Source organism: Chelonoidis abingdonii, chromosome 6 (assembly GCF_003597395.2).
Source record: "Chelonoidis abingdonii isolate Lonesome George chromosome 6, CheloAbing_2.0, whole genome shotgun sequence".
Classification (NCBI taxonomy): domain Eukaryota; kingdom Metazoa; phylum Chordata; order Testudines; family Testudinidae; genus Chelonoidis; species Chelonoidis abingdonii.
In genome coordinates this window covers 84,681,617-84,701,816 of record NC_133774.1, presented here as the reverse complement: position 1 = coordinate 84,701,816, position 20,200 = coordinate 84,681,617, and the positions used below count along the sequence as shown (strand labels likewise).

At 40.5% G+C, this 20,200-nt stretch overlaps 1 protein-coding gene across 2 annotated transcripts in view; it reads right to left on the bottom strand.

The window, feature by feature from the left end:
- Positions 1-20,200, bottom strand: part of CDC42SE2 (CDC42 small effector 2) — a 116,178-nt gene that overhangs the window by 38,198 nt on the left and 57,780 nt on the right. For both annotated transcript variants that reach the window (XM_032795458.2, XM_032795457.2), the window contains one exon: positions 3,518-3,859. In XM_032795458.2, the coding sequence (XP_032651349.1) occupies positions 3,518-3,571 (54 nt within the window). In that variant the 5' untranslated portion in view covers positions 3,572-3,859. The remainder of the gene's footprint in view (positions 1-3,517; positions 3,860-20,200) is intronic.

Below are 20,200 nucleotides of genomic sequence, written 5' to 3'. Positions count from 1 at the left end.
TCTTTTAAAAAATATTATGCAAGCTGAACAGTAACTGCAGCGTAAAATCTTTTGGATTAGACTGATAAGGTGCTGCCTGAAGCGGTATACATCAATGTAAGCAATTTATCTTTTCTGAGCCTTTGATTTATTACTCAGAGTCCTTGTACTAGATGCTGCTGGTGTAATTAGATGTATAAATGTGCAACTGCATTACACATTAATACACAGGATACATGAAAAAATCTTCTGCAATTCATTTATTCTCATGGGCAGAGGGTTCAGTCAGCAAGCAGCTAAGAATGATTCATTTTAATATACAAGATCAGTCTTCTATAATTTTACTATTTTATAAAATAATCAAATAAATATGAAATGCGTTACTTCAAATCTACCAAAAATATTATTTTACAATAAGTCTGAAGCCAGCGTGCCTAATCAGCAATAGTCTTAATGTGTAAATATAACAATAGGGCACATGGTACTGAGGATCCAAACTAGGATTCAAGCCCCTATTGTTTTGCAGTGAAGATGCTGCCCCTTCCCCCTACTTCCCTGCCAATTGAGGCCCTGGGAGTCCAACAAAAGTATCACACAATCCCATGGGCCAACTACCTTTGTCCTCTCTATCCCAAGAATCCTCAAATCGAGGCCAATGAAGAGAAAAGCATCCCTCCTTGGTGTACTGCAGCAGCTCAGTGAATCAGCACTAACTCTTCCATTGTCTTCTGACCACGGAAATGCAAACACACCATCAGCAGCCTTGTGTTTGCAATGGAGACTTAACATGACAAGACTTTGCAGCACACTACTTCACAGTCACTGGAGCACAGCCAGATTTTGGTGATCCTCTGGTGTGAGGCCAGCAGAACAGTGGACTTCCGTCAGAGTACCAGGAATGACCAGGCATGCCAGCAAATAGTCAAGAAGCTGGCAACGCTTCAAATATACCAGACTGGTGACCAGTGCAGAGATCTAATTAAGCATCTCAAGACTGAGTATAGGAAAATCAGGAAGCAGAACCACATCTCAGGCAACTTGCTGACATTTGCTCATTTTGTACCCAGCATGGGGAGTGATGGGAGCTAGCAGCAGGTGCAGACTGAAGCCAATGAAAAGACTCAGTTGCTGAAACCCATCCCACAGGAGGCTCTGCTGCAGGAGCAGCATATCCTGGGGCCTAGTTCTGTCATTCTTACATTGAACAGTACCCTCACTCTACAAGTACTTCCATGGATTCCACGAGGGCTGCCTGCAGAATGAGTTACTACTCAACCATGAGTAAGGGTGACATATTCAGGCTCTTAATGTGTGTTGGGCTCTAGTGAGACAAAGTAATTTTCTGTGCACTGAGAATCATTCCCAGTTTCTGAAGAAATTATTTTTAAGAAGTTTAGAAAAGCCATTGTATCTACCTGTCCAGAATGGAAAAGGGATTGATTTAGATTGGATAATTTTTTTTGTATAATGTTAATTATTTACTTACATTCTGCAACTTGAAATTTCAGTCCCAGTTAGACAGAAGAGGATCACAGACAGAAATTGAATCTAAGAGTTCTAGGTTTATTATTAACTACAACAATACTATCAGCTCACATGCAGTCACACAAACTACTTCTCAGTCACACGCAAAATCCTTTGCAACAACTCTTATTGTACTCATGTGTGCCAGCCAAGTCCTACAACTCTTGAAATACAGGACTTCAGGAACAAGTGAAATGCTTTACATGGTGCTGCTTGTATCTTGGCTGCGAGAGGGAGGCAGACGGAGTGCAAGTTACTGCGCAAATCCACATCAGAGCCAGGAGTGGGTGAAGGCTTGCAGCCCCTATTCGGCTTTGAACTATAACCTCCACACTTTATTGGGGATTAAGAACTGTAGTACTAATGTATTATATTACCTGTAACACACTTCATTTTGCACTCCCATGCAATAACTTTATTGTAGCATAAAATTATAATCAGGGTTTAGAAAAGCAGCTATCTACAGCTCTTAAAAACCAATTTTTGGTTTCTACTGTTATTTATAGAATTTAAAAAATCCTGAGAGTCGGTAAACTACATGGAATTGTGCTCTATAGCCTAAGGGTGTATTAATTCTCTTAATTCCTGAATGCCATCACAACTCACATTAATTCTATTAAAACATTTTGTCTCCAAACTATGCAAGTCATTAAGATACTGACAGAGCAAGTCTTGAAAGATTGCAAGGTATCCATTCCATATTAGAGGAATTTTAACTCCCCACGTTGATATCTGAGTACGAACTCCTCCCTCAACTCTGTTTCATTAAAAAGGACAGTAAGTTACATTTATACTGTGCACCAAGGAGGTTTAAACTGCTAGGTTTACTGATATTTTCATTACTACTTCAGGATTCTTTTTGCTTTCAATCTTTTTGCAATTCCTGACAGCCTCAGAAAAGCTTTTCAGTGGCTTTGACTTTCCTTAAGTCAATACAAAACCAAATTCTCTGTGTTGCTGTGAGCTGCACCACTTTGCGATTCTACTATTACTTCTAATTCAAACATACTCTCCCATGTTCACTGTATTGTCTCCCGTATATTGGCTGGAATAAAGAACTCTTCTTTCTGTACCCCACTACTTGGACTGATTTGGCTGCACTGCTCAACAGGATTGATCTTCCCAAGTGTAGTTGTGAAGACATCTCCAGAACTGCTAATCAAATTCCTGGCCTATTTTATCTGCATGATAAGTAGGCTTTCTCCCAGAAGCACAACAGTATTGGATCCAGTACCTGGTAGCAGAGGTCCAAAATCGATTTCTTGAGTCTCAATATGAAAAAAAAAAAATCACTTCTCTACTGTTCCAGCGTTTAATGAATTTGTGTGATACATCTGTGTACCCTGTCTTTTCCTGATTAATAGTACTAATTTATTTTATCTTCCGGGCATGATGCTTTGAAGTGCTTCTGTCCTGTATTCCTTCATGCTTTACTGAGCCATTATCACATCTATTTCTCCTTCCAGCAAACTCAAATGATTGTGGTGCAAATCAAGTTAACTGATTGTAATACACATTCTCTCAAGATTTCTTCAAAAAATTCTAAAAAGTGACAACTAAACACTGGGTGAAATCCTGACCTTACAACTGAAGTCAATGGCAAAAAAACGGGAGTTTTGCTGTTGATTTCAATGGGGTCAGGATTGGAATTCACACTTGATTTCTAAATATAAATACTCTCTTCCTTCAACCTCACCTAACCCCATCTTCAACTTAGCCTAAAATAGCAACAAAACAAGCTGAAGTTGCATTTTTATATTTCCAATTTTTCATCCATTTTTGGGACCTACATTAGGGCCATTTGTTGTGTTGCTCTCTCTACCCCCATCTTCCTTAGTATCTTTGCAAATCAAAATATCCACGTCAGCCTGAAATAGATATGATTATTCCTACAGCACAGCTAAACAGATATGCTAGATGATTTTTTCATTTTCATTGAGCTTAGTCAATAGTACGAATAAAAGAAACAATATACTTGATTACATACAGAAACAATGCAGAGATTCATACTTACAGGCTGAGGCTGTTCTGCAATACAGCAGTTGAAACACAACCAGAACTCACTCATTGTTAACAGTCTGAAGTGTGAACACAGAGGATGAGAGCAAGCAGCAAAATTTCAAGTCTCTGCTATACAGCCTCCACGTAGAAAGTTTCTTAGCTCAGCTACTGTGTAACGGACTGAAAGTGGAAAAGGTTTTTCTTCTGTTGTGAGCTTTTCCCAATAGCAGTTAAGTCATGGGATAATCAAGTTTGTGACAAAGATGTAAAAGAGTCTTCTCTCCAAATGCGTTAGTCCAAGCACCAAAGAAGCATGTATAAATGGTCTCTTGGTCCTTATTTTAAAGGCAATTACCTGAAAGAGAAAAAAGTGTGCTACGTCAGATTTCAGAATATATACCCCATAGGCCCTAACAAATATTTAAACCATGAATCATATATGGACCCAAAAGATGCACACTTATTTCAATCACATTTTTGCTTCTACAGAGATGCTACTAAAAATTGTGTAAGGCAGAGTCTTAAGTAATACAAGGATTCCTTGACTTCTTGTAATAAAGTTAGAGATAATGTAACCAGAATCTACATTTAAGGGTATGGCTACATTTAGAGCTGCACAGCCCTGCTGTGGGAGCACTCCCGCAGCAACGCTTTGAAGTGCGAGTGTGGTTGCGGCGCCAGCGCTGGGAGAGAACTCTCCCAGTGCTGCAGGTACTCCATCTCCCCATGGGGATTAGCTTACAGCGCTGGGAGCTGCGTTTACACTGGTGCTTTGCAGCGCTGTAACTTGCTGCGCTCAGGGGGGTGTTTTTTCACATCCCTGAGCAAGAAAGTTGCAGCGCTGTGACGCGCCAGTGTAGTCAAGCCCTAAGCATAGTGCCCTGGCTCAGAGAATGTTACACTAGCCATCTTTTTTTCTTTTGGCTGCCCATTCTCCCTTTCAAACCCTTCAAACAAACAAAGTTCTGATCAGAGTCAAAGGAGAAAAGGACAAAACTTCGAGGGAAATCTACCTGTTGACGTCTCCTGCCACCCTCTTTAAAAAAAATAAAATAAAAGCAATGATTTGTTCCAAGCTAACTCAGATTAGGCCCAGTTACAACCAGGTCCTGTAGTGCAAATGTTAATGATGTTGTAACTGGTTGCCCTGAGCTTGTTTTTGTAATGCAGATGGGGACCTTGCTATCCAAGTCACCTTTTTCTAATTCTGAGAAAGGCGTTACCAATAAACTGAAGCTGATAAGGCACAAATTCTGTCAACATAAATACTTTTCTTTCCCTCCCCTCTACCCTGATGCTCCATATATAGTTCCATTCATAATGGGAAAACACATGTGAAATGTGGGACTGTCTTCTTAAAACACAAACTCCTAGTGTGGAACAACTGACACATTAAATTCCTGACATTCTTTTGCTAAACTATAGATTGGATTTTTTTGTTGTTGTTTAACCTTTAACCTGAAGTCTCCATCCCCTGCCCCTCAAGTAATTCCCTGGTGATTTTACAGTGGTCATTCCATGCACAATCTGTCTTATCTTTATTTTGTATAGAAATGGAAAATTAAATTATTAAAAAATTATAAAGCTACACAATTATTTTTTAAAAATGTAAATACTAACTATATAAATGGTTTAATCCATTTATGGACATCCAATACACAAACTGCTGTACATTACTATTTAAACTACTGCATTACCTAGGGGTCTCAAATAAGTTTGGGACTCATTGGGCTAGACACAGTACAAAGAAAGAAAGAAAGAGATTCTATCCTGATGAACTGACAGTCTAAATTTATGCATTCCAGTTTTGCAAGAAACTTAGATGTCATGAAATTTGTCTCCGACAAAGGTAATTAGATATTTGTGTTCATGTACAGGAATGTCATTCTAAGGAACAGAAACTCTAGTAATAAGCAGTGGTGCAAATAGAAATAATTTCTTGGTGGTACTGCACTCATGGGAGGGACACATGGAGTGGGGGACGCGACCTCCCATGTGACTCCTCCCTGCCCCACCCCAACTCAGGGCCCCCATGCTCTCCCTGTCCCCTCTGACACCCCCCTTTGTATATACAAACATCAACATGCTTAACTACCCATTTCCCCCCCAAATATGTAGTATTTCAGTCTGTTTATATGGAAAATGATAGTTGGGTGAGGAGTCATTTCAGCATATGTATGATTTATTAAAAGAAAATTTTAAGTAGAACTGTATCCTAAACTGCATTATGGCTGGAGCAGGGCTGCCCGCCATGTCCCCGCTCCTCCCCCTCTCAGCGCTTCCCGCTTAACAGCTGTTTGGCAGTGCTTAGGACTTTCCAGGAGGGATGGGGAGGAGCAGGGACACTGCGTGCTCAGGGGAGGGGCAGAGAAAAGGCAGGGTAGGGGCATGGATTTGGGGGAAGGGGGTGGAATGGGGACGGAAAGGGAGGGGCTGGGGTGGGAAAAAGTGGAGTGGGGACTTTGGGGAAGGGGTCGAATGGAGGTGTGGTGAGGGCAGTTCAGGGGCAGGAAGAGGCGTGGGAGGAGGGGAAGTCAGCGCCTATGATGGTATTATACCCAAACATTGCATTTCAATGAGGGATTAAGCGTCCTTTAAAGGAACAGACTCTTGAAACTCCTACCAGTCCACAAAAGTGGTCTATAGTCATACATATAGTCCCATTGTCTTCAGTGGGATTGATCAAATGTTTAAGGGTTTACAGGATTAGGTTCCAAGTTTGTAAAATTGTTCTGAATGAAACTGACAATGCCTGAGCTGTCAGATCAGAAGGAGCTTCATTCAAACAAAGGTGGACAGATGTGTGATAAGTCTTAGCTCCGTTGCTAAGATGAGGAACATATTATCAGCAAAGTTCTTGCCAGATTCCTGAGGCAGCTGGCTGGTTTAAGGCTGTCAGTATCCGGCATTATAATCTTCACTTATAGTTCTCTCACCCACAAAGCTGGAAAATGTGGCATTTGTTTTCATTGTTTTGCTGCTCCAGTTCCAGGTCACAAAATGCATGTTAGACTAGTTTGGCTGCAAAGAAGAATTCTAGACACACTAAGAACAACACCTGATTCCACCAGAACTGGGCTGACATCAGAATCCAAACATCCTCTGGTCAGTGCAAGCAGAGGCATTCCTCTAACAATTTGGACTTGATGTGATGCAGTATGGATGTCATGGATAATCAGACCAATGGGAGAAACAGAATCAAAACCCAACACCTTCTGTCCCCGTCACCCCTCCCTAGTCCCCTTCTGCTCCTTTAAGGAGTAGAGTGCAGCCCCCCGCCCTGGTACTGTGTATTGGAGGGTACCGCCCTGCTTGCACCCCTGGTAATAATACTAATTTCTATATTCTTGATTTGAAGAAGCTACTAATATAACTGACAGCATCTGTATATGACTATGGGTTTGGCTACACTTGAAACACTACAGTGGCACAGCTGTAAGCCACATCCCTGAGAGGTGGTAGCTAGGTTAATGGAAGAATTCTTCTGTTGCCCTAACACTGTCTATACTAGGGATTAGGTAAACTTAACTACATTTCTCAAAGGTGTGGATTTTCACATCTCTGAGCAACAGAGCTGGGTCAGCCTAACTTTTTAGTGTAGACCAGGCCTACATTTAGCAACCTCAGAATTAGGATAAAATGGAAAAGGTATTCTACTATCCCTTCCCTCAATCCACTGCCAACACTACCGACAATAAGCAATTATGCTTTAAAAAACAACAACAACAACAAAAAAAACTTGTAAATATTTTAGCAGACTAAGGGATTTCAAAAGGAGGAACTGAGGCAATGCAAACATGGAATATTTTCATTAGAGAAAAAAATGCTGCTTAAGAAAGCAAACACTATTCTGTCTCAAGATGTTATATTATGCTAGAACAACAACAATTAAGTCCAGATGTGCATTATCTGTTTTGATCTCTCAAGGAGCCATAATCAAGACACTAGCTTACAGATCTGCAAATACAGACAGGTGAATGTGGATCAACTACCAGCTAGTCAAGAAACAGCAAGTTTCCATGACAGCCAGCTGCCCCCAAAACAAAGAAATAAAAGAAATTAGTTCATAAGCCTTCACTGCAGAGTTGTCTTTACGCATTCCCCAGAATTGTCATTGTTGCTGATCAGAAGAAATATTTGTTCTAGCGTTATTTCATACACTGATGCAAATAGGAGAATTAACAGAATGACTCAAGTACTTAGGCTGTATAATATAACGACAGTAAAATTTCACTAGATTAAAATTTAAAAAATACCAGAAGACAAGGCACTTCAATGGAGAAGTTTTTAAAAAGTTACACTCAGGGCACACTTAGATCTTTTAGATTGGGATTTTCAAAAGTTCACTGCATGGACCTAACTCTGCTCCCCTTGGGAATCAACAGTAAAACTCCCATTCACTTCAGTGTGAACAGAGTTAGGCCAGCACAGAGAAATTTTGAAAATTCCACCTTCAGTTGGTTCTCACAATTCTAATCCCAGGAGGCATCCCACTTGATTTCTAGAATTCTTCATATCCAACACGTCCACAAAACTTAGGTTTTGCAACCAGAATATGGTTAATTTATGTTAGATGTGCAACTTCTGACTCGTTTAGCTCTGTGATAGTACAACAAACATCTACAATTAAAGCTTAACGCTGTATAGTGTTTAGAAGCTGGGACTCCAAGTTGCTCAGAGGTGAAGCAAGGCATTGGTTTCTAGCTCTTGCAATTCAGGTGATACTAACAACTAAGACTCTGTTAGAACTGAAATGGGAAAAGCTAGCTGATAATCAGTGACAATATTACAAGGCCTGATATATCAATACCTACTAGAGCTAGAAAAAAATACGCTGTGGAACTGTATTGTTGGGTTTCCCTAGCAGTGGTATAACATATTCATCTGTATCCCTGGAAGCTCATGAAGTATCAGGCCATAGAGTGTCACTAGTCCCTCAGTCTAACAGAGCTTTTTTGGCACAGGTCCATATATTAAGTTCCTGTTGTTACAGTGGTTCAGTTTTCAACCCCTGGTTAAATCTAAACCCACACACATAGGGAAATTCTTCTGCAGCTCATAGTCTTATTTGCATGCTAATACTCAGCATGCTCTTCCAGGTCTTTGCAGTTTGAAGAGCTGCGGTCAGTTGAAGCCCTGGGAACAATCCACAAAGCTTGGACATGCTTGTGTTCGTCTGAAATTCTGTTCTAGGTTGCAAAGCTTGTGAAAAATCCTCCCTCCATCCCTATTGTTAATAAATAGGATTTTGGTCATATATGCTATTTGAAACTTTTATTTTTGTCTGCAAATAAAACCCACCAAACAACTGAACCTCAAAGTGTAAGTTACACTACAATGAACCTACAAAGAGAATCATTCTTTTATAGCACTTCTCAAATATTTGTTCTTAGAACAAGTAAAGCACACACAATAGTTCCTATATAGTACATGCTAAATTCACCTCAGTCTTTATAGTTCTATATAACAGTGCCAGAAAGCCTTTTTGTCCGCTTCCCCTTCATGTGAGAATTTTTCCTTTTTCCCTTAGAAATAATTTCTATGCCTGGAAACAACTGAATGTTGTGGCATTTTAATTATCTAATGTTTTAAATTAGGTTACCAGAAAATAAAGAAAGAAAATAAAAGTAAAGTAATGGCTATTTGTCAAAAAGCTGGAATTTTATATGTGCTGCCCTGTAAAACAAATGACTTTTACTGTGGTTTGCTTATTATGTAGGGCGAGACACAAAGCTGCTGTGTAAAATGAAAAAAATGCAACTAAGCAGGTGGCAAAAGAGACATCAACATTCTAGCTAGCAATAATGATATACTCCTCAGAGTTCTCTTAATGTCCTTTGGAACTCTGTTTAAGAACTAATTTAAACAAGGAGAGCAAGTTGTTCTTTTTGTTAATTATTGGTTTAAATATGAAGGGTACGGATTATCCTTACAGCTACCAATCAGGTAATTATATAATCGTGATCTCACATAAAAGTACCAGGCCTGATCCTGTGAGGTGCCAAGCACCCTAAATGTCACATGCTTAATGGGGATTTAGACAATCAGCACCTCACAGGTAGTGCTCTGTACTTCCACAGCATCAAGCCTTTAATGCGGTATTGTGTGAGTAGCAAACCACATTATATATAGTGCTGCATTTGTCTGTCTAGACCTCCCAGATTACTGGGGCCCCATTAGGTTATCCTCTTAAACAAGACTGAAGCATGCAGTTCAAGATGAATGCTTAAAAAAAAACCCGAAAACTAAATTTTTGTTCTTACATAATTTCCCAGTGCTGTTCTAACTGAGCAGCTGCGTAATGCAGCTCCAAATGAGACAGACTATATCCTCATCCTGCCCCCACTACCAACTTAACAAGAGCCTTACTAAGGGATCACCATACACTTTATTACTATAGCCTAGTAACGTCTTTTGCAACAGTTTAGTTGGAGAATACAATTGAGGGTTAAAGAGAACATATAAAACAGTGTCACACAAACTGTCTCTCAATCATGATTAAAAGTATCATACTTAGACTTTATTTTGCCTTTTGTGGTGAATTTAATTAAACAGTACTAAGGGATGAGGATACAAGATACACAGATCTATTTTGTCTTTCACAAATTGAAGTACTAAGGAGATTTTCACTGTTTCAAAGTGAGTTCTACGGCTAACCAAATGCAAAAGTGAAACTACTACTCAGAATTGTTACACTGCAATCTTAAATTCAAAATGCAGAAATAAAACGTCACAGGCAATTAGTGGGTCGAGCAAGGTGTGGCAATTAGAAGTCTGAGCAGAGGTTTAATTTATTAAAACCATATTAACAACTTTATTGAGCTTTGATAAACCTTGAGAAAAAAATTTAAAAAGAAAAAAGTTCTCTTTGCAGGCTCTCCAGGACTCCTTACAGAAAGGGGGCTAATCAGTGTTAATCTTAATTGACCTGAATAGGAATACAGTATAGGCTGACAGTGGGAGGGGAGGGTGCGAAGAAAACAAGTTGTTCTGTAATGACAGTGTAAGAATTGCCTCCTCACTTTAAAACACTTTAATAGGCTGCCTTCATAGGTCAATCTTCCTTACCCTCTGCCTGTATCTTCTTTGCTGAAGCTTCAGACAGGAAGTGTGGTAACCGGACTATTTGATGATTGCTAGCAGCAGACACAAAGCGCAGTAAACCACAGGAAGAAAAATTATTGCAGGTGCTAATATCACATCTGAATTTAACTAGCGTCCCCTGTTACCAAGACCCACATTGTTATTCAAAAAGAATATTTACATATTATATATCTACAAAATTGTCAACAATATTATTTTACACTTAAGTCATTTGTGGGACATGAATTTGTTAATTAAGTTCATGATCAGGTTGAACAGAGATATAGTCATCGGAAAGGAAGCCCCATTTTAAATATTTGTGCTCTTATGTCTACACTATCCATCCCATCTGGGTACTGCTGGGTTTGGAAGTCAAAGTTGTTTGATAACTGCAATAAGCACTACCCAGCAAGGAAGCTGTGAAGTCTTCTGTGTAAGACTGTGCCTTACAAATCTGCTTAAATCAAACATTTGCTGCTTTTGATATGTAAATATCAAAAAGTAAAAGACATGCTCTGCTACACTAGTAGGTCATTTAAAGTCTCTCCCCACCACGCCACATTAGTATTCCCCACAAGCCATTAACTGTCAGTCAGCTCTAATCTAGTCAGTTGTGTGTAAGATTATAGTCATACTTTTATCACAGCTCATTGTTTACTGCAATCTTATTGCAAAGCAAAATTAAAATTTACCATTTTCCCAAATAGTTTCCAAGTATACAAAATCAGGGCTGAAGGTGGGCAACAAAAGGGGCAGAGGAGACAATGAAGTTCAACCCCAATGCCCTACAAATTTACACACTAGACCAGAAGAACACCTCCTCCAGCTGACCAGAGACTCTCTGGAGGGGGCAGGAGATGATGCCTCAATACCCTTCTCCCTGTAGACCCCGTTAGTATCTTGAGATGCTTTAAACCACTCTAAACACTTTCATGACTCTCCTGATTGGACAGTTGCTTCGGGGGGTTAATCCTTTCTTGTGGTAACTCTCTCACTCAACTCATGGTCTCTGAAGGAGAAGAGGAAATGGGACGTAGGAAGGAGGGCATGATTGTATCAAGGACAGATAGCAAGAAGAAACACACAAGGAGAAGCTGGAGGGGAAGAGAGAAGAAAGAAGAGGAACACCTAACAATAGCTAGACTGACAGACCTCTGGAGACAGTTAATATATTAAAGAATGGAAGTAATAAGCCATGTGCCAGTTACTGCCCTAGCCACTCCACTTGTACTCCGAGTCCCTACACTTTGTCTTTTCAGTCAAGCTTTTCAGGGCTGGACTGTCTTCCTACATAGCTGTACAGCGCTCAGCACATACAGCACTACTTGCAATAACAACTCTCTTATAAAACATATATATTTTTTGCTTAGACCGCTACTGACATTATTTGGTGCAAGAGTCTGAGTAAAACCTAGAAGTAAATTCTAGGAACATAGTTCCTCCATCTGCAAGTCTGAATGCAAGAGAATACTACCAGACCAGCTCAGAACATTGAAAGAAGAAATGTTGTTAACGTGTTCATGATCTTCAACAAGGTGCTCCCTGGACATCTTGAAAATCTTTACAGGGCTTTATATTCAAAATCCATTGTATAAATTAAGAGGCAGCAGCCTCACAGAAATGTCCCATATTGATTTTATGAAAATCTAAGAATTCATCAGATCTCATTAATGCTATTTTTGTCCTTGGGGTACCTGGAATACCCTTAGCTCTGTAGAATTCTGAAACATTTCATTCTATTATTCTATGCCAGGAAGGAGCCCTATACTCACCCCACAAAAACATGCCACACTCTGCAGCTCAAATACTTATTTTTTAGAACAAGGTCCTCCCACATTTCACCAGAACTCAAGTCCTCCTCATTTTATTGAAATAAAAGTTAAAATTTATTTGAAATTCTAAGGACTGTGTGTGTGTGTGTTGGGAGGCGGGGGGTGTTAGATCTTCTCTGACAACTTGGGGTTGCTGGTAACAAACACAGAATCTCCTTACAAAGATTACAGCTTCCTGTCGAAACAGGTGCTTTTAGATTCCCCAACTTTAAACTTTACTACCAGACAGTAATGCTAAGCCAAGCAATAGAGTGGCTCATTCTCTTATGCTGTACAGCCCCGGATTGGCTCCAGTTGAAAGCAGATTTGATCACTCCTTTAACCATTTCCAACGTGCTTCATTCATACTATCATCAATTCCCTAAAGAACTGTGTACATGAAGTATTTCTAGCTTCCAATGTCTACTAAATTTTTTAAAAATCACCCCTTTTGACATACCAAGGCCTCTCTCTGGGGTAACTCAGAACTCCATACACCAGGCAACCCCATCATGTGGCCAGATTGAATTAGGAAGGGGATTTTGACCGTCAGTCCATTTATTGGAAATTATACCTTCCTCCCATTTATAATATTAAAAGAAAGATTCAGTCTAGAGCAGAGGTCACCAACCTTTTTACACCCAAGGTCATTTCTTCAATTTAAGGGCAACCCAGGATCTACCCTGCCCCTTCCCCAAAGCCCCGACCTGCTCACTCCATCCCCCCATCTTTCCATCACTCGCTCTCCCCCATCCTCACTCACTTTTACTGGGCTGGGGCAAGGGGTTGGGAGGGGGTGTGGGCTCTGGGCTAGGATCAAAGAGTTCGCAGTGTGGGAGAAGGCTCTGGGTTGAGCCTGGAGCAGGGGATTGAAGTGTAGGAAGGGATGAGGTATGCAACCTCTGGGAAGAAGCTCTGTGCAGGAAGGGGCTCCAGGCTGGGGCAGAGTGTTGGGGTGCAGGAGGGGGTGCAGGATGCTGGCTCTGGGAGGGGGATCAGGGCTGGGATGGGTAGGTGGGATGCAGAAGGGAAAACAGGGTGCTGGCTCTGGGAGGGGGTCAGGGTTAGGCCTGGGGTGGGGGGTTTGGGATGCTGGCTCCAAGAGGGGCTGGAGTGCAGCCTCTTGCCAGATAGCACTTATCGCGAGCGGCTCCTGGTCAGCAGCGCAGCGAGGCTAAGGCAATCTTCCTGCCTGCCCTGGCCCCACACCGCTCCTGGAAGGGGCCAACGTGCCTCTGCAGCCCCGGGGTAGGGGGCACATGGCTCTGCACGCTGCCCCTCTCTGCACGCACCACCCCTGAAACTCCCATTGGCCACGGTTCCCTGTTCCCAGCCAATGGGAGGTGCGGTGGCAGTGCTTGCAGGCAGGAGCAGCGCTCAGAGACCCCCCCTGCCCCCTGCCGCCCCTGGGCCATGCTGGCTGCTTCTGGGAGTGGCATGGGGCCGTGGCAAGCTGGGAGCCTGCCTTAGCAGCAGCCTTGCTAAACTGCTGGAGATTGCAATCAAATGGGAGAGTCCCCGGGATTGACCAGTCGATTGTGATTGATGAGTTGGTGATCACTGGTCTAGAGACTAAGGAGTGGCAATATATCTAGCTTAAACATATCATCTCCCATCTGTTTAGCCCTAATGCCTGAGCTACCCTGACCCATCTGGGCTGCTTTAATTTCTCCAAATATTACCCAGATTGCTAAACCCTATGGCAATACTATATGCACATTCGGCCAGCAAATGTAAATTAAATACAGATTTCCTAAAAAAGAAATGGGAGGAACTAGACCAATTATTCTCTGCTAACTGGTGGAAACAAATTTTAGCCAGTGCTCCAGACTGTTCCTTGAACCTCCATTTATGATTAATCCAGTGGAAAATCATATGGAGGAGGCATTTGACCCCTCTCCGAACTCAAAACAGGTGCCACTAAGTCAGACAAATGTTGGGACTGTGATTCAACAGGTGCTAACTTAACCCATATGCTGCGGGAATACTCCTATACCTGTATGTTTTGGCAAAGCTAAATTGCAGAGTCAACTTTTTCCTACCAAATAGAATGGTTACAAGCGAAACATGTAATTTTAAATTCAATGGATATGAATTGGAAGCTGAATAAATCTGAAAAAAAACAACTTTGGCTGGGCAGACCACTAATAATTACTGAAAGCCTGCCACTACAAAAATAGAAATCTAAAAAGTGACCAACATTTGAAGACTGGAGCACAGACATTGTAAGCTTGACCACTATGGAAAGAAAACCCAAACAAAGTTATAAGATGTTTTCCTGGGAGGATCTGAATGAGCCTATTAAATGCCTGAGACTCTCCCCACTTACTTTCTTCCCTCTCCATCTCTAAATCCCTCTTCTGAACTTCACTTCTGTTTTTTATTTTATCTTAATAGTTTTTATTTAACTATCTGGATTTTGTGACAGACCCAGACCAGTGTGGTACAGGAGTCTGGTAGAAGGCAAATATATTGGCCACTGGATGAATAGTTTTTTGTTCCCTGAGTGACCAGAGCAGGGGCTGCACTAGAGCAATCAGGAACATGCTAGAACCAATTAAGATAGGCAGGCTAATTAAGCCACCTGGAGCCAATTCAGAACATGCTAGAACCAATCAAGATAGGCAGGCTAATTAAGCCACTTGGAGCCAATTTAGAATATACTAGAATCAATTATGGCAGGCAGACCAATCAGGGCACCTGGTCTAAAAAGGACCTCCATCAGTTAGTAGGGGGTGTGCAAGGAGCAAGAAGGCATGCTGCTGGAGGACTGAGGAGTACAAGTGTGATCAGGCTTCAAGGGGAAGATCCTGTGGTGAGGATAAAGAAGATGCTGGGGGGAGGCCATGGGGAAGTAGCCCAGGGAGTTGTAGCTGTCATGCAGCTGATACAGGACACGTAGACAAGTACTATCCACAGGGCCCTGGCTGGAACCCGGTGCAGAGGGTGGTCCCGGGTTCCCCCCAACTCCTGATCGGACACAGGAGGAGTTGATCTGGTCTGTGAGCAACACCAGAAGGGAAGGTCTAATTTGGAAAGGGATCTGGCCTGTCCCTGACCGACTAGATGGGACACAGAGACAGCAGAGATTGTTCTCCATCTCCCCCATGCTGACCAGTGATTTGGTGAGCTGAGTGAACGGCAGGTTTGAGCCTCTAGCAGAAGTGGCCAAACTGAGGGCTGCCATGAACCTCTGAGGTGAGCAATTCCGCCAAAAAAATGCAGGACCCACCAAGCCAGAGGAGGAACTTTGTCACAATTTTTATAAACAAATTTTGTTTGCAAACTGTGTAATACAAAACATGGATTTTTATTTTAACTATCCATATTACATATATATTTCAATGTTTCAAGTATAGCTAAGGTTAGGTGGCAAATGGTTAATATGTATTATGAGAAGTTTATGTATATTTTTAAATATTTAATAAAAAATAGTAATTTTTTTTATCCTCCCAATGTTTTTCACTCAAACTGACACTACACCCACATCCTTCCCTCTGCCTGTTCAGCTGATAGATAGTAGTTAAGGTGTAGTAAGTAATGCGCCTATTTTTGGAGACAGACTAAGGTTTGCTGCTTTGTGTACATACCCACACGAGTGTAATGCTATTTGGAAGTCCCACTGTTCACCAAAAGGGGGATGTTCTCTAGCTCACACAACCTGAATGAAAAACACATGTTTATTTTTTCCCCTTCATTTCAAACTATTTTTAAAGTGATGCAAACAATAATGTCAGACCACATTTATGCTTAAAGAAAAATTGTTTTCAAAAACAGATGTTGGACAAGCTCTTTAGATCGATATCTAGTAATTCAATTATGCAGCTACATACTAAATCTCAACTTGTCTTAAATCTATAATTTACTTAAGACTGTCTCCATGCCCCATTACAGTACACTTTGGACAACAAAGGGGAATGTCACTCATTATCACTGTTTACCAGTACAGGCCAGCACATTCCATATCTATATCAAAACCAGGGATTTTCCAAAGGCCATAAATTTTTCTGAAAACTGACAGGAGGCAATAAGAATATTTACTGTAGCTGTTCTGAGTGCCAAGTTCTCCACTCAGATGCACATGCAGAACCCCCACTGAAGTTAGCAGGAGTTTTATGCATACATCTGTGGGACTTTGGCTCCTAAAATGTAATTAGCACTACATTAAAACAAGATCTGCAAATCATTTACTCTCTCAGATCCTGAAGAACCTGAGTTGCAAGTTACTCTGCTGGATCACATGAAAACACCATCATAAATAAAGCTTTTAAGAGCCCATAACCCTTCCCTTCACTTCCTCATAAACTTTCTCAGAATAGCTTTTTGCTTGAAATTTCTTAAATTTAGTTTCAACCCAGGAATGAAAACTTTGGGAAAGAGATTCAGCTAAATTTAGAATACCTTTAAAATTTTTCTGCCCTTAGGAATTTTTCTGTCCAGTTTAGGGTCCAATTGTGCAACTATTTCCACATTTTCCCCTTTACCCATATAAGTAAGGTTAAATATGAGCATAAGTATTTGTAAGATCACACCTTTGTCTTCTTGGTGGTGGTTTTTGTTTTCACAGATATGACTTACGTTCCTTAGGTGGGTTTAGGGATTCACCAGTAAATTGGGTGAGAACTTGGTGGGGGATGAGGAGTACTGATTATCTATAGCCAATTCTTAGTTTCGTACTCAAATTTCATCAAAGGAATACTCAGACTTTCACAGACATTTGTGTACTTTGAAAACAGGTTGATCTTCAAATTTGCCAGTGATTTAGTCCTTCATGGCTACAGTTATTCTGAACATGTTTGAAACTTTTTGGCTCAAAAGCAAATGATGTAAAATGGTGCAATGGATATGCACATAATAGTACTTTTTTTTATTATTAATCTCTTATGATCTATTCCAAACCAAGGCAATTTCCCCCCCATTCTGACTTTCTTTTAACAACCCTGACAATCTATTTTCATACTTACATTCCTTTCAGAATAATCTCAGATTTTAATGGAACCAACACAACCCAACTATCAGCTCACAGGGGAGGATACTAAAGATTATTAAGTTTTTCATTTCCATTCAGTACTAAAAGGTCTGTTTATTGACAAAGGTATCTACCATGTAACATTGCAGGGTATTACATACTGAAAGCAATAATCAGGTTTAAGTCCCCAGTCATAGTAGGATATGTGTGCTTCAGGGAAACTTAGCAGGAGAGAAGGGAGAACTGCAAAAGGAGTAAGGACAGAGTGCTAGAAAGAAAGTATAGGGAAAAAAGGAGAAAAGTTGGGCGCTCACATCATGTAAATGATGGTATGTCAGAGGAAGCTATAAATTAGTTAAAGGCAGGAAATCATGTGATTCAGTTCAGGGAAAGAACAGCCAGTTCAGTTTGTGGGTAACAACACTGTTTGCAAGTAAGAACTAGAAGCAGTAATAGTGTGTGTGTAACTTCTTTTTAAACACCTTGCCTGAACAAAAGGGTAGAGAGACTCTTTCCAGAGATTTACTTTGAGGAAAATTTTCTGCTTATTTTATTTGATCATTTTCTCCCCCAACTGTTTCATTTGGACACCATGTTGCAGTCAATTATTTCTGTTCAAGAAAGCTCAGCTTTGAAAAAGTCGTATTAGTCTGCCAAAACCAACCAAAGACACACCACAAAGCAGCATTGCAGTGGCTTCATTATCTTCCATACTGTAAGGAGGGGATTGTAAAAACCTAATCCATAGAAAATGGTTTGCAAACTATTTTACCCAGCTTCTTCAGAAACAAGAGTTATGCAAATAACTTTTGGTATTAATAACATTTGGGAATTATTAACAGGAAGAGATGCCTGGGGTAAAAGTAATATATATGCAAATCAAATTTAACAGAGGGCAAAGTGGTGCTGATTAGTAACGCACACAGATCAATGTTTTACAGCAGACAACATCCAACTCTGCATTTTTAAGATTTTGTTTTCATGTTGGGAGGTGGGAGTCCGCTCCATGCAGCAGTTTCCCAGAACAGCTGATGTACAACTTGTATATGGCCTCATAAATACCCTATACACAAGCAGTACAATTTATATTTGTATAGTCCTAATGCAAGAGTATTACAAAATAGTAGAACAAGAAGCACGGTACAGAACAGTTGACAGAAATCATACAGGCAGAAAAAAAGCAATACATTGAGGCAGAACATTTAAAAAATGTAATTTAAAAATGGAATAAAAAGCTTTAATAAAGTACAACTGGAAGTTGCAAAGAACCCAGTTCTATAGGTCCTGCAATACAGAAACACAACCTCTTCAGCTACATTTGCTTTAAGAAACTTGATCACATATTGTCTATCCACTCCCTGATACATAGAATTCTTTCAGTTCCTGAGGGTCATCACATTATCAAATCAGTACATCACACTTGGCAATCTAGACAGAATGAAACAAAAGGCTATCCTTTCTTCTCCTCAACAGAGCTCTCTGTGAATCCTAACACAATTCCAATCAAGGCAAAAAGCAGTGCAATGGAAATTGTTGCGGCCTTCCAAAAGCATGGCTACTAATTATTATTCTGTGTATTGTGAAAGCACTTGCAGGCAACAATTAGGATCATGGTTCTTTTGTGCAGGCCACTGTACAAATCAGTATAACAGCATGTGCAGATTTATAGTACAGAGTGAAAGAGGCACAAAGGACAAACACTTAGTAGACTAGTCAGTGTCTACTTGGGGAGCATGGTTCAATTTCTAGTACAGTAAGTCAGCATAATAATTCATTCACAGCATTTGAACTCCAATTTAAAATGGAGTCAAGCGCACTAGTGCTATTTCTTAGGAAGATCATGGCCTTGGGGGAAAAAAATAGACCTTAAAAGTAAAAACATCAGCAGTTGATATGAGCAGACCTCACCAAAAGTCACTTTATTTAAGCAAAGTTAGTTTACAAAATCCCCATTTCTAATTTAATCTGACATTATACGATACCTTATTTTTGCAACAATGTCTGCCATCAGATCTGTATATTTCCATAAAAGTGTCATTTATACTATTGCTGTCAGTTTCCATCACTTACAAAATAAAAATCAGTTTTTTAAAAAATCAGTTACAGTAAGTGAAGTAAAATCAAACTCTTGAGGACACGATCAAGTATATTTATTCAGTCACCGAGGAACTTTGGCTGGGCTGAAAAAACAGCTAAATTGCCTCTATCCCAGTCTTGCTTGGTGTGAGCCAGTCTGTGTTTTAAACAGGAAGGGTGCATCCGTTCACCCATCATGCTTCTGCTTTAGCTTTCAGTTCCCCAGCCTTCAAACAACAACTTAATACTGAACATTTTCTGCTGAAAAGGTTACAAATCAGATTTCTCATCAGCTGGGCTTTCACTCTCTTAACCAAGTCATCTATTTATGTTTACTCCTTATTCCTTTAATCAATCTCTCCACTAGCAACTGTTTTCCACGGTGTTCAAAAAACTTGGATGGAAGATCAGACTAAACAAACTTTCTAAAAATTAAAAAAACCCAGGCATTTAAACAAAGTAGACATAGGAGGTAAATTTTTCAGATGTGCCTAAATGACTTAGGAGCCTGTGTTCCATTTTCAAAAGTGTCTAACGGCATGTCTTCGCTAGCAATGTTAAAGAGCTGGCTGCAGCAGTGCTTTAATGTGGCTGTGTAGTCATGGCACTCCCAGAGGTCTAAAAAAAAAACCCACCTCCACGAGGAGGATAGTTACCAACACTGGGAGCACAGCACCCAGTGCTGGTGCTCTGTCTACACTGGCACTTTACAGCGCTGAAACTTGCAGCGTTTGGTGTGTGTGGGGGGTGTTTTTTC